Source organism: Mus caroli, unplaced genomic scaffold (assembly GCF_978045245.1).
Source record: "Mus caroli unplaced genomic scaffold, Mus_caroli_1 scaffold_12, whole genome shotgun sequence".
In the NCBI taxonomy this organism is placed as follows: Eukaryota; Metazoa; Chordata; class Mammalia; order Rodentia; family Muridae; genus Mus; species Mus caroli.
This window is the reverse complement of record NW_028227267.1, coordinates 46,702,890-46,717,826: the sequence shown is the minus strand read 5'-3', so window position 1 is coordinate 46,717,826 and position 14,937 is coordinate 46,702,890. Positions and strand designations below refer to the sequence as shown.

General features: G+C 42.5%; 1 protein-coding gene across 1 annotated transcript; it reads left to right on the top strand.

Annotated features, from left to right (window-relative positions):
* Window positions 1-1,713: 1,713 nt before the first annotated feature.
* Window positions 1,714-8,607, top strand: LOC110288118 (angiogenin-4-like). Its single transcript, XM_021154557.3, has 2 exons — window positions 1,714-1,834; window positions 7,989-8,607. The coding sequence occupies exon 2, from the start codon at window positions 8,007-8,009 to the stop codon at window positions 8,439-8,441; it is 435 nt and encodes a 144-aa protein (XP_021010216.1). The 5' UTR covers window positions 1,714-1,834; window positions 7,989-8,006; the 3' UTR covers window positions 8,442-8,607.
* The last annotated feature ends 6,330 nt before the right edge of the window (window positions 8,608-14,937 follow it).

The following is a 14,937-nucleotide window of genomic DNA, read 5'->3' as shown; positions in this document are numbered from 1 at the left end:
TGCACAGCCCTGGCTGTTCTAGAACTAGCTCTGTAGACCAGGCCGACCACAGACTCACAGAGATCCACCTGCCTCTGCCTCTCAAGTTTTGGAATTAAGGGATTGTTTTTTTTTTTTAAGATGTTGCATTCCTAGAGTCTACTCTGTGGTCAGAAGCAAAAAAAGCTCATTGGTGAAAGCAAATTAGCTGATTTCAGAACTTTTTGCAGGCAAGAGTAGAACACTTGCAGGTCCGTTGCAACACTCCAATGACCTCATCAGACACCAGGGGAAGTATCAGCCAGCTCCCATAGCCAGAGATTGCTTGGCTTAGTAATCAAGTTTATTTAATAACTGCTACCAAATTTTGCATCTCTGAACCTTTAAAGAGAAGCCCAGAATGTTTTTTGTTTGTTGTTTGTTTGTTTGTTTTCTTATGATTTTTTTGTGATTAGAGGCTCTAGATCAGTAAATGAGGACTTATGTGTCAGTAACTGAGAATATAGAAATGAGTAAGCAAATATTCTTCTCTGGAAAGGATCTACCCAATGTAGAGACAGCAAGGTTAATGAACTCAAAGGAATGTTGAGAGCCCATTTATTCAGTTACACCAACCAGAAGTAAATCCAGATCTATCCCATCTATATTTTGGGTCCTTTATATCAGTGTAGTCTTCCCCAAGTGTTCCCAACTCCAGGTGTGAGCATGCCTGCAAGTCAGTGTCCCAAAGCTGCCTGCTTGCATCTTTCCTGGTTTCTAAGGGAGCCCTGTTCCTGCCACACAGAGGACCAGCCTTGCTGAGGGAGTCTGAAGATGCTCGAGTGCTGTATTCTTCCTCCTGCTACAGCAAGTCAGTTGATGCTCTAGTTCTTGTGCCCAGACTCACCTCAAACATCCCCAGGATGGTTCCCACACACAGAGAGATGCTTTGCCCCTGCCTCCACCTCTACTCCTCTAACAACCTGTAGGTCTTTTTTTTTTCCTTCTACTTTTGCTTTTAGAAATTAGAACAGCTTTAATCACATGCAAATATCAACACAATGATGAAGGAAAATCTAGAAATTGACAAAGAGCTAAAATAATGCGATCATGCCCTAGATATATGATAAATGTATAATAATTTTAAATTGCATATATATATATATATATATATATGCATGTATGTCTGTGTACCACACATATGCAATGCCTGGGGAGGCCAGACCACGGCATCACTACAGGTGGTTGGGAACTGCCATGTGGGTCTGAGAACTGAGCCTGAGTAAGTGCCTGAAACCACTGAGCTATCTGTCCAGCCCTGAAGATGTATATGTCAGAACATTTCTCATAGACTTCTTCACTACCCTGCTGTGTCCTGTCTGGGTATTCAAAGTCTGACTTGTCTACTGTTCGATCTTGGTGTTTCCTCATGAGCAGAGCAGACATGCATAAGTCCTTCTGTACATGGTACCCATAATGCTTAGATGTAGACAGCTGTTTTTACAACTGTGCTTTAAAGAACAGGAGGTTGAGTAGCCATATTTTGTTTCCTGCAGATGGATGGAGGGAAGAGGAACACAGGAAGTACTCATTCTTTTCCCTAAAAAAAAAAAAAAAAAAATGTGGTCCACCACGTGGTTACTATTTGACCCAGGCATGCTCAGGGGAAATGACTCATTGTATGTCCATGATTCATGTCCTTGGTTTACAAGTCTCTGCCAAAGTAGAGATGTTTACATAAGTTTTCCCTACCCTGTCACATGAGCACTATATATTACCAGCCTGTGAGGAGCCTCTAGCTTGACACCGCAGGACCCTGTCTCCAGGAGCACACAGCTAGACTCATCCCCAGTTGGAGGAAAGCTAGCCAGCTTTGGTAAGATTCTTCCCTGTGGGTTCTCAACTCTCTGCTTCTTTTCCTCTGTGCTCTTTCTAGCAATTCATCTATTTTAGTGAAACCAATTAACCCCCCTTTACACTTTCTGGACCCAAATTCTGGCATTAAAAAGAAAAAAAAGTGAGAGTCAAAATTTAAAATGAAAACAGGTTTCTTTGGTGTGGTTTGTATCTGGGAAGTAATTAATGGGATTTGAGCAAGGAGATGGAGATATAGGAGCATTTCTTAAATTGTGATTAAAAGCCCCCAGAGGCTTAGGAAGCCATTGGCAGAAGGGCATGTGATCTGCCGTGTTTCCTTCCATAACAAGCATGTGGCTTGGCAGGAATAATAAGAAAAACCCCAAGTCTGGTGATGGTGGCCCAGACCTTTAATCTCAGCACTGGGGTGGCAGAGGCAGGCAGATCTCTGAGTTCAAGGCAAGCCTGGTCTACAGAGTGAGTTCCAGTACATCCAGGACTACACAGAGAAAGCCTGTCTCCAAAAAGAAAAAGAAAACCCCACTCCAGGAAGTGTTTTCAGCAGTACTTTCTCCTTGCTTCTTTCCTTTAAAAAACATTATGGATGGTCTTTAAAAACAAAGTGGAACACAAACCAAGATCATAAGATGGTAGGTTGAGGGAAGAAAGGAGGAAAGAGGAGGAGGAAGACCAGGCATCAGGTGTTGCATCAGGCTGGACTATTGAGAGGATACACAGAGAATACACAAAGTAGCAAGAGTGTACCTAGGAAAAGGGTGTTTATCACATCGCACCCCTGCTGCAGGTAGTTTGCTACATGTCTAGGCTACAAAGCACTGCCAACCCAGAGAAGCAGAGGAGGTTGATTCCTGTGAGCTCTATTGGGTTAAGAATGGGTAAACTGAGTCTGCACAAGAGTTAGAACTATTCCACTGCAGAAACCCGAAAGACAGTCACTGTTGTGTATGTGACTAAGGTTCAGCACCTCTGGCCATGGCAGATTTACACCTGCACTCCCTAACAATACCACTCTCGCCTGTTTTCTCACAATTATACCTTGTCTGGCTTTGAGGGGAGTTTCAGAGTTAAATACACAGTGAGACAGTTTCAAGGGGGTGGACAGGAGACACTGGTGGTTGAGGTGTTCTGCTGGAAGTTGCTTCCTGGGTGTTTTAGAGAAACCATAATGAGAGACTGCATTGGGTGAATTGATAAAAATTAATGTGGAATTTCTGCAAATTAGAAACAAGTAACCCCTTTCCTGGCCACATAGGCCTGAGAGTTTCCAAAGCCTAAATAGCAAGTATCTTTTTAGGATGAAGACCCCCCTATGTAGTGTTCATGGTACAGAGCCTTGGCTTACACAGAGTTCCTCAGGGAAGATGTGTTTCAGTGAAACTGGACCAAGGTCACCCCATCACTTATATCTATCAGTTGCTACCTTCTACTATCAACTAAGGTTATATAAATTTGCCGCTGCAATTCCAGTGTTGCTAAATTTGGCTCCTGAAACCGGTAAAGAATCCATTAGCTTAGTAAGAACCATAGACTTTCAAAGCTGGAACCCCTCTCATTTATGGATGGTAAAGCATAGACCTAAAGAGTGAAAGGAAGGTAAAATATTGAGATATTGAGAGTCTGCTGTGAAGCCAGCACTATGATTCAAGTAAAGAATACAGATCCCTCTCAGCTGTAGATTATAGAGCAGCAGGAAATATGGACAGGTAAATGGTTGTTTCCCTAAGATCACATGGTGTGCTTGGAAACAGCAACCATGAAACTCGATAGCTGGTAACTGTTTGCTTTATGATAGCATTAGCATTAGGATCCTCCACATTATGGCTTTTGCTTTGGTGTCCTAAATACCCAGAGCCTGGCAAGTTGAGGCACTCTGAGTGAGCCTCATAGTTCCCATTCCCCACAACCTTGGTTTTAAGTATAGGTTGGCATCTTCACAAGAGCCAACAGTCCTGCTATTGAATGGCAACATCCCTATCCACTGCTGCCACCTGCTGAGCATTTTGAGTATTACCAGCTCTTGTTATTTTGTTTGTTTATGTTGGAGGTAGCCAGGCTAGTCCCTAAACCTGCCCCAGTTCTCCTTGACCACTCTGAGATTGCAGGCATGCATGCAGCATCACACCCAGATCTTCCTCATTTTAAAAGAGAAATCACATCCAGGAAAGAGCATCCCAAGACAAACATAAAGAGCTCAGCAACTGGGTGTCATGCAGCCCGGCAGCTCTGGTGAAGCAGTCGCCACACGTAAATCCTGGTAACTCTTTAGGGGTGGCAGTGCCTTTTGCACTTGTGCACCATCTCTTCCCAATAAACGAAACACACACACTCACTCACATTTGATTCTGTTACATGTCATAATCTTCTATGCTTTATGGATATTTGTTATTTATGTGCTGTAAAATGACTGAGAATTTGGTATTCTTTATAGCTTTATACTGAGTCTGTGGTTATCATGAAACAGAAATGGTGGGCTAGTGTCAGATTCTAATTAGAAGAACAGTTCACTTCCCACACCATCACCCATCTTATACATGCTCAGTAGAGCCTTAGACCCCCGACCTCCTAGAATCCAAGCTATACTGACCCTGAACTACTGAGCGGATTATAGGCTGAGGGCCAGGACCTCAACCTTCTATACACATCACACACATAAACACATACACACACACACACACACACACTCGAACATACACATACACACAAACACGTATGCACGTGTACACCCGCACATGCACATACATGCACACCCCCACATGCACATACATGCACATCTGCACATGCACATACGTGCACATGCTCATACACACAAGGTAAAAGTAAAAGTGTTCAGACCTATGGATGAGGGAAACACAAAATAAAATTAATGGTTAACTTAATGCAGCTGAGAAACAAAATGCAGGGTAAAAACAAAAAACTTAAGAAAACTTATTTTCTCTTTAACTAATATTTCCTTAGGCTGGCTGAAAGATGCAACATTCTTTGTATTTATTTATTTACAGACAAGGTCTCCTGTATCCCAGGCTGTCCTTGAACTGGCTATAGAGCGCAAGATGACCTTGAACTTCCAATTCTTCTGGCTCTACCTCCCTAGAACCACATAAACTAGGTGTGGTAGTTCTTAAGGAAGATCAAGAGTTTGGGCCTAGCCCGGGCTACATAGCAAAACCCTGTCTCAAAATAAAACAAAAAAAAAATCAAAACATAAAAGTTGATTTTTCCTGTTAAATGTGGGGGCACTCATGGTCATCTGATATGATTGGGTTCTGTGTGGAGGTGCAGGTTTCTCAGACGCCGTGTACCATGTGCCATGCTTTCTGGGACCTGAACCTCACCAATTATAATGCTGGCTGGTAGGGAGCCTCGTGTTTCTACCTCCAGAGCACCAGGAGTACAAGTGCTTGTCATGGAGTCCAACTTTTTACTTACTTGGCCATTTCCTCCTTGTAGTGACCTTTTTTAAGTTTTATTTTTATTATTTTAAGTTAAGTGTATGCGCGTGTGTCTGTGGGCAGGTATGTGTAAGAGAGTTCCTGGTGTCCACAGAGGCCAGAGCATTGGATCCCTTGGAGCCCGAGTTGCCAGTGGATGTGAGCAGCTTAGTGTGGGGGTGCAGGGACTGGAACTCAGGCTCTCAGAAGAGTAATATACACTTTTAACTGCTGAGCCATCTCTGCAGCCCCACCATGAGGAGGCTTTTATGTCTCAGGATGATCTTTTTATATTTTTCTCCAAAGATCTAAGGATGTCTGACATCTCAGGAAGTGCAGACCCTGCACAAAGTGGATATCAGAGCGATAGTGTAAGGAGTAAGTAAGAAGCATAGGTTTACCAAAGAGAATGCGATACCACATCATGTCTGCCTGTTACACAGATCTGAGTGCACCCTTAGAAAACTGAATGTACCACAGACCCAGGACAGATTTGGAACTTGTATGCTATCTAGCAACTTTGTGTGAATTTTTATACAAGCACTGTTTTATTAATTATATAAAATAGAAAAATAGAAAAAATGGTAAAAAAAAAAAAAGAAAGAAAGAAAGAAAAAAAAGAAAAAGAAATTGCTCAATATCTCCCAGTTCTCAAAATTTCAAACTTCCTAAGAAATAACATTTTAAAAGTCCATAAGAAAAGATCCAGCAATACCACTTCTGGGCATATACCGAGAAGATGCTCCATCTTGTAATAAGGACACTTATAATGCCCCACTGTGTTCATAGCAGCCTTATTTATAGTAGTCAGAATCCGGAAAGAACCCAGATGTCCCTCAACAGAGGAATGAATACAGAAAACGTGGTACATTTATACAATGTAGTACTACTTAGCTATTAAAAACAATGAATTTATGAAATTCTTAGACAAATGGAGGGATCTGGAGGATATCATCTTGAGTGAGATAACCCAATCACAAAAGTACACATATGATTGGCACTCAGTGATAATTGGATATTAGCCCAGAAACTCAAAATACCCAAGATAAAATTTGCCAAACACATGAAACTCAAGAAGAAGGAAGACCAAAATGTGGATACTTCCATCCTTCTTAAAAGGGGGAACAAAATACCCATCGAAGGAGTTATAGAGACAAAGTTCAGAGCAGAGACTGAAGGAATGATCATCTAGAGACTGCCCCATCTGGAGATCCATTCCATATACAACCACCAAACCCGAACTATTGCAGATGGCAACAAGATTTTGCTGACAGAAGCCTGATATAGCTGTCTCTTGAGAGGCCTAGTTGGTCATCAATGGGAAAAGAGGCCCGTGGTCTTGTGAAGGTTCAATGCCCCAGTATAGGGGAAGTCCAGGGGCAGGAAGTGGGTGAGTTGGGGAGCAGGGGGAGGTGGGAGGGGATAGGGGATTTTCAGAGAGGAAACTAGGAAAAGGGATAACATTTGAAATGTAAATAAAGAAAATGTCTAATAAAAAATAATAATAGTAAAAAGTCTATAAGAAAGTCAAATTCCAGAAGAAGACACCTTGGCCCTATGGCTTATGATTGGCAGATGTGTGTGGCACAGGGTAAGCTGAGAACTCTGGGGAGGTGATGGTAGGAATCTTCTCTCTTCCCCTCTTCAGAAAGATCTTACAGGGAGTTTTAAGTCCCCTGCCTTCATAAAGAGATCTCAGTTTTGTTTTGTTTTGTGTTTTGTTTTACCGCGCTGTAAGATCATTTGCCTATGCTAGCAGTATTACAAATGTAGGAGACACTAGAAAATATTATCTCAGATCATCCAAAGAGCCCCTGAGATAGACCTATCTGAAGATGAAGCTTGAGTTCTCCATTTTGCTCTGTAAGAGCCTCTTGTAGACCCACATCAGGTACCACACAATGTGTTCCATTCTTCCTATGAACTGCATAGCAACTCTGCCCTCTGGGAGAAGTAGACCTGCACCCTTCATCCCAAGGTGATCTTCTTTACAGCTTTCCTCATTGATGTGGAACTGAGTGACTGCCTGGAATCCCATCTCAGTAGCCTTAGGGCATGGGCTGTCCTGTGTTCTCAATCCCCACAAGTCATTCTTCATGACTCTCAGCTCCTGTGTTATCATCCATCTTGCCTCAGGAACACCCATGACTCCCCGATTGATACACATTTCTGTTTTGTGCATTTCTGTTTTTCTTTCTTCTTCCTTTACCACTCCCCTCCCCCTACACTCCCTCCCCCCCGAAAACAAACAAACAAACAAACAAACAAACAAAAAACAAAGAAAAAAGTGTCTTTTACATTATCAAGCTAGGGTGGAACTCCAGGATTGAAGCAATCCTCCTGTCTCTGTTTCCTAAGTTACTGGGCCTTGCTGACATATACTGCACCTGCCCTTGGTATATATTAAAGGTCTTTGTGCCTTAGGATCTAGCACAGTTTCTGGGCCCAATAGGGACTTGGGTAATATTTGTTATCAAGTTAAGTAATAGGTGAATTAAAAATATAAATAGGTTCTGTTATACTATGGATGATGTTGAACCTACGGTATAGAGGAATATATATGGCTGTGGCATTGAGTCAGTTAGGAAGGCCAAGGCCAAGATGGAATTAGGTAGCTGAAGACTCGGTTTTTTCATGTTCTTTCAGAGAGAAAAGTCTCTACCCACTTAGTCTCAGTTAGAATATAATATGGCCTGACCACTCCTGCTTTTTTGCCCTTGGCAGGAATCACTGTTGGAAGAGATGGCAATGAGCCCACGTCCTTTGTTGTTGGTCTTCATGCTGGGTCTGGTTGTGATTCCTCCAATTCTGGCTCAGAACGAAAGGTACATAAAATTCCTGACTCAGCACTATGATGCCAAGCCAAAGGGCCGGGATCACAGATACTGCGAAAGTATGATGAGGGAAAGAGAGCTAACCTCGCCTTGCAAAGATGTCAACACCTTTATCCATGACACCAAGAACAACATCAAGGCCATCTGTGAAAAGAAAGGAAGCCCTTATGGAGAAAACTTCAGAATAAGCAATTCTCGCTTCCAGATCACCACTTGCAGGCACTCAGGAAGGTCTCCCAGGCCTCCATGCCGGTACCGAGCCTTTAAAGATTTCAGATCTATTGTTATTGCCTGTGTAGATGGCTGGCCTGTCCACTTCGATGAGTCTTTTATCAGTCCATAGAGAGCAGGGCCCTGGCACAGACCTAGCTCTGTTTTCTTTTTATCTCCCCTCACAGCCATGATCACTGGTTCAGCATTCACTGTCACGGGCCAGAAAATGAATTATCTGAAATATACTTCTCCTGGTTTATAATGTACAGAAATAAAGATATCTCAAAAACCACTAAGACTCAGTCTGGAAGATCACTAGTTCCCAGTAACTTTAGCTTTTCCTGTTTTCTCTCCTTGCTGTACCCCAGGGGAAAGGGGCTGGAACACAGAGAGATATTCTTCGTTACCTGCTAGTCAATGGGAAGGTAGATTTCATCTTTTTATGGTGCTGTGGATGCTAAATTGATTTTCAGACAGGACAGAGAATTTTCAAAGGAGCCAAGTTGTCTATTAGGTAATAGGTCACTAAAGAAGCCCTTTGGAAAGTTTAGGATCAAGAGCCAGCACACCAAGGGTATCCCCTGCCTTCTACTCCTCTACTGTTGCTGTCATCCTCAGCAACCTAATGCACCCTCTTAATTTTTTTAAGGACCTAAACTCTGGCCAAACCTGATTCATAGTTTCACAGAATAAAATTTCAAGACCAGCCTTCATGAAGCAGAGTTGGAGACTTTTATCAGTGATAATTCTGACATGGGTTGTCAACAAAAAGTTTGTAAACAAGGCATACCCAAATGTGGGTATGGGTTCCCCAACAGAGAATCATATATAATTGTCTTAATAGTGGTCATATGCACAATGCCACTCAAGCCACACATTAAAAGGTCATAAGCATATCCCTCCTTTTTTCTTACTCTTTGTCCAAAATATTACTTATTTTATTTTATGTGCATTATCTATTATTATATGTGTTTTGTCTGCATGCATGTATGGGCACTACATGTGTACCTGGGGCCCAGGGATGTCAGAAGAGGTGTTGGGTTCCCTGGAACTAGAGTTACAGATGGTCATGGTGAATACTGGGGTCCAAACCTAGGTCCTCTACAAGAACAGCAAGTGTTCCTAAGTGCTGAGCCACCTCATGACCCCTTTTTATCTTTTGATAGGTGGGATCATAGGGTGGCTCAGGGAGTGCCTTGGGTGGAATTATAATTTACAAAGGTAGAATCAAGGACCACCAGGGTTGTATAAGGGGTTTAGTACACATCTTTTTGCAAAGAAGGTTTCTTCCTCATTCTTGAAAAAAGCAGGCTTACTACTGGCAAGAGGTGAAGGCCTTAAACAGTTGTTCATTATGATGGAATATTTCCTTTCCAGATTGCCAAGTAAGGGGTTTCTTCCCCTTCTCATAGGTCATCAAATTTCCCTTTTTATCCATTGAGTGTCTCTCTCTGGTCTTAAGCAAGGAATAGTTCTCATGGGATACTCCCAAGTCATTCATTTGTCATAGCTATTTTATTTAAAAATTAAAACTTGTCTATTTTATGTAATTCTCTCATTAATCTTTTAGTTTATCGAGTGCTATTTGACAACTGTGTGGTTTAAGAAGGTTATAGTAAGATTATTTTCTTTCCATTCTGCATCCAGATTTGTTTCAAGTATAAATGCTCTGTATAAGCCTAGCTTGCTGAGTTCTGTCAGGTGCACAGGCTCAGTAGGGAACGCCCCATTAGCAAAGGTTTATGAACACATGCCTAGGTATTTTATTTAGAAAACAATTGCTAGATGCAAAACCACCAAAATCGTGCTTTCTCTGAGCTCAATCCATAGCCAGTACCTGAGTGAGCCTGGCCTTCCTGAGTATTCAGATTTAGGAAGGGATTGAGAAGTGGGCTGCGGGTCTGTGCTCAGCACAGGAAGAGCCATCTTTACTTCAGAAAACAGGTAGAGGTTTTCAAATGCCCCTCATTAGAAAAGTTTCCCTAAGATGCTTGCCACCAAGACCAATGACCCAAGTTTTATCTGGGGACTCACATGGAAGAAGGAGACAACTTACTCCTACACATCAGCCATCAATCAGTCATCAATAGATCAATCAATCAATCAATCAATCACATAAGTGGATGGGGCAGCAGTTTGAATTCAGTCCTGGTATTTTCTGTACCGTGTCTTTTTGCTCTGTCATAACACAAAGCTGTTTAGAGTGAAACAACAAATTACACTTAAAGCCTTGTGCCTCAGGAATAAACCATATGAGAAGTTGAAGACAAAGCCATCTGTGATTGCTAACTGTGCAAGGGAAAGACAAGAAAATCTCCCAGATTTCATGGAATGGTGGCTTGTAAGGAAGAACAGAACAGCAATTGCTTGTGCTGTAAGGTCAAGAATCAACAAATGGGACCTCATAAAATTGTAAAGCTTCTGTAGGGCAAAAGAAATTGTCAATAAGACAAAAAGGCCACCAACATATTGGGAAAGGATCTTTACCTATCCTAAATCAGATAGGGGACTAATATCCAATATATATAAAGAACTCAAGAAGGTGGACTCCAGAAAATCAAATAACCCCATTAAAAAATGGGGCTCAGAGCTGAACAAAGAATTCTCACCTGAGGAATACCGAATGGCTGAGAAGCACCTGAAAAAATGTTCAGCATCCTAAATCATCAGGGAAACGCAAATCAAAACAACCCTGAGATTCCATCTCACACCAGGCAGAATGGCTAAGATCAAAAATTCAGGTGACAGCAGATGCTGGCGAGGATGTGGAGAAAGAGGAATACTCCTCCATTGTTGGTGGGATTGAAAGCTTGTACAACCAACTCTGGAAATCAGTCTGGCGGTTCCTCAGAAAATTGGACATAATACTACCAAAGGATCCCGAAATACCTCTCCTGGACATATATCCAGAAGATGTTCCAACCGGTAAGAAGGACACATGCTCCACTATGTTCATAGCAGCCTTATTTATAATAGCCAGAAGCTGGAAAGAACCCAGATGCCCCTCAACAGAGGAATGGATACAGAAAATGTGGTACATTTACACAATGGAGTACTACTCAGCTATTAAAAAGAATGAATTTATGAAATTCCTAGGCAAACAGATGGACCTGGAGGACATCATCCTGAGTGAGGTAACCCAATCACAAAAGAATTCACATGATATGTACTCACTGATAAGTGGATATTAACCCCGAAATTTAGAATACCCAAGGTATAAGATACAAATTGCGAAACACATGAAACTCAAGAAGAACGGAGACCAAAGTGTGGATACTTTGCCCCTTCTTAGAATTGGGAACAAAGCACCCATGGAAGGAGTTACAGAGACACAGTTTGGAGCTGAGACAAAAGGATGGATCATCTAGAGACTGCCATACCATGGGGATCCATCCCATAATCAGCCTCCAAACACTGACACCATTGCATACACTAGCAAGATTTTGCTGAAAGGACCCAGATATAGCTGTCTCTTGTGAGGCTATTCCGGGGCCTAGCAAACACAGAAGTGGATGCTCACAGTCAGCTATTGGATGGATCCCAAGGCCCCCAATGGAGGAGCTAGAGAAAGTACCCAAGGAGCTGGGGGGATCTGCAACCTTATAGGTGGAACAACAATATGAACTAACCAGTACCCCCCCCCCAAGCTTGTGTCTCTAGCTGCATATGAATCAGAAGATAGCCTAGTCGGCCATCAGTGGAAAGAGTGGCCCATTGGTCATGCAAACTTTATATGCCTCAGTACAGAGGACGCCAGGGACAAGAAGTGGGAGTGGGTGGGTTGAGGAGTGGGTGGGGGACTTTTGGGTTAGCATTGGAAATGTAAATGAAATAAATACCTAATAAAAAGTATATTTAAAAAATAAGTAAATAAATAAAATGTTATTTCTTAGGAAATTTGAAATTTTGAGAACTGGGAGATCATAGGGAGATATTGAGCATTTCCTGATCACATCCTTAGTTCTTTGAAGAAAATATAAAAAGATCATCCTGAGATATAAAACCCTCCTCATGGAGGGGCTACAGAGATGGCTCAGCAGTTAAAAGTGTATATTACTCTTCTGAGAGCCTGAGTTCCAGTCCCTGCACCCCCACACTAAGCTGCTCACATCCACTGGCAACTCAGGCTCCAAGGGATCCAATGCTCTGGCCTCTGTGGACACCAGGAACTCTCTTACACATACCTGCCCACAGACACACGCGCATACACTTAACTTAAAATAATAAAAATAAAACTTAAAAAAGGTCACCACAGGGAGGAAATGGCCAAGTAAGTAAAAAGTCGGGCTCCATGACAAGCACTTGTACTCCTGGTGCTCTGGAGGTAGAAACACGAGGCTCCCTACCAGCCAGCATTGTAATTGGTGAGGTTCAGGTCCCAGAAAGCATGGCACATGGCTTCTGAGAAACACATACACACAAACTTGCTCCTCCACACAAAACCTCATCATATCAGATGACCATGAGTGCTCCCACATTTAGCAAGAAAAATCAACTTTTATGTTTTGATTTTTTGTTTTGTTTTACATTGAGACAGGGTCTTGCTATGTAGCCTAGGCTGGGCCCATACTCTTGATCTTCTTTAAGAACTACCACACCTAGTTTATGTGGTTCTAGGGAGGTGGAGGCAGGAGAATTGGAAGTCAAGATCATCTTGGGCTCTATAGCCAGTTCAAGGACGGCCTGGGATACAGGAGACCTTATCTGTAAATAAATAAATGCAAGGAATGTTGCATCTTTCAGCCAGCCTAAGGGAATGTTAGTTAAAGAGAAAACCAGCCCCAAGTAAGTTTTGTTTTGTTTTTACCCTGCATTTTGTTTCTCAGCTGCATTAAGTTAACCATTAATTTTATTTTATGTTTTCCTCCTGTGTAAGTCTGAACACTCGTGTGTGTGTGTGTGTGTGTGTGTGTGTGTGTGTGTGTGTGTAGAAGGCTGAGGTCCTGGCCCTCAGCCTATAACCTATTCAGTAGTGCAGAGTCAGGAGTATAGCTTGGAATCTAGGAGGTCAGGGGTCTAAGGCCCTACTGAGCATGTGTAAGATGGGTGATAGAGTGGGAAGTGAACTGCCCTTCTAATTAGCATCTGACTCTAGCCCACCGTTTCTATTTCATGATAACCACAGACTCAGTATAAGGCTATAAAAACACCAAATTCTTGGTCATTTTACAGCACTGAAATAACAAACATCCATAAAGCATAGAAGATTATGACCTATAACAGAATCAAATGTGTGTGTGTGTGTGTGTGTGTGTGTGTGTTTTGTTTATTGGGAAGAGATGGTGCACAAGTGCAGAAGGCACAGCCATCCCTAAAGATTTACCAGCATTTACGTGTGGCGTCTGCTTCACCAGAACTACTGGGCTGCGTGACATCCACTTGCTGAGCTTTTACGATTGTTTTGGGATGCTCTTCCCTGGATGTGATTTCTCTTTTAAAATGAGGAAGATCTGAATGTGATGCTGCATGCATGGCTGCAATCTCAGAGCAGGCAAGGAGAACTGGGGCAGGTTTAGGGACTAGCCTGGCTACCTCCAACATAAACAAACAAAATAACAAGAGCTGGTAATACTCAAAATGCTCAGCAGGTGGCAGCAGTGGATAGGGATGTTGCCATTCAATAGCAGGACTGTTGTGAAGATGCCAACCTATACTTAAAACCAAGGTTGTGGGGAATGGGAACTATGAGGCTCACTCAGAGTGCCTCAACTTGCCAGGCTCTGGGTATTTAGGACACCAAAGCAAAAGCCATAATGTGGAGGATCCTAATGCTAATGCTATCATAAAGCAAACAGTTACCAGCTATCAGATTTCATGGCTGCTGTTTCCAAACACATCATGTGATCTTAGGGAAACAACCATTTACCTGTCCATATTTCCTGCTGCTCTATAATCTACAGCTGAGAGGGGTCTGTACTCTTTACTTGAATCATAGTGCTGGCTTCACAGCAGGCTCTCAATATCTCTCTGGTAATTACCTTCCTGTTTCTCTTTAGGCCTATGCTTTACCATCCATAAATGAGAGGGGTTACAGCTTTGAAAGTCTGTGGCTCTTACTAAGCTAATGAATGGATTCTTTACTGGTTTCAGGAGCCAAATTTAGCAACACTGGAATTGCAGTGGCAAATGTATATAACCTTATGTACTGGGTAGTTTTGTGTCAACTTGACACAGGCTGGAGTTATCACAGAAAAAGGAGCTTCAGTTCAAGGAAATGCCTCCACAAGATCCAGCTGTAAGGCATTTTCTCAATTAGTGATAAAGGGGGGAGGTCCCCTTATGGGTGGTGCCATCTCTGGGCTGGTAGTCTTGGTTCTATAAGAGAGCAGGCTGAGCAAGCCAGGGGAAGCAAGGCAGTAAAGAACATCCCTCCATGGCCTCTGCATCAGCTCCTGCTTTCTGACCTGCTTGAGTTCCAGTCCTGACTTCCTTGGTGATGAACAGCAGTATGGAAGTGTAATCTGAATAAATCCTTTCCTCCCCAACTGCTTCTTGGTCATGATGTTTGTGCAGGAATAGAAACCCTGACTAAGACACCTTAGTTGATGGTACAAGGTAACAACTGGAAGAAATCGGTGATGGGTGACCTTGGTCCAGTCTCACCGAAATACATCTTCCCTGAAGGA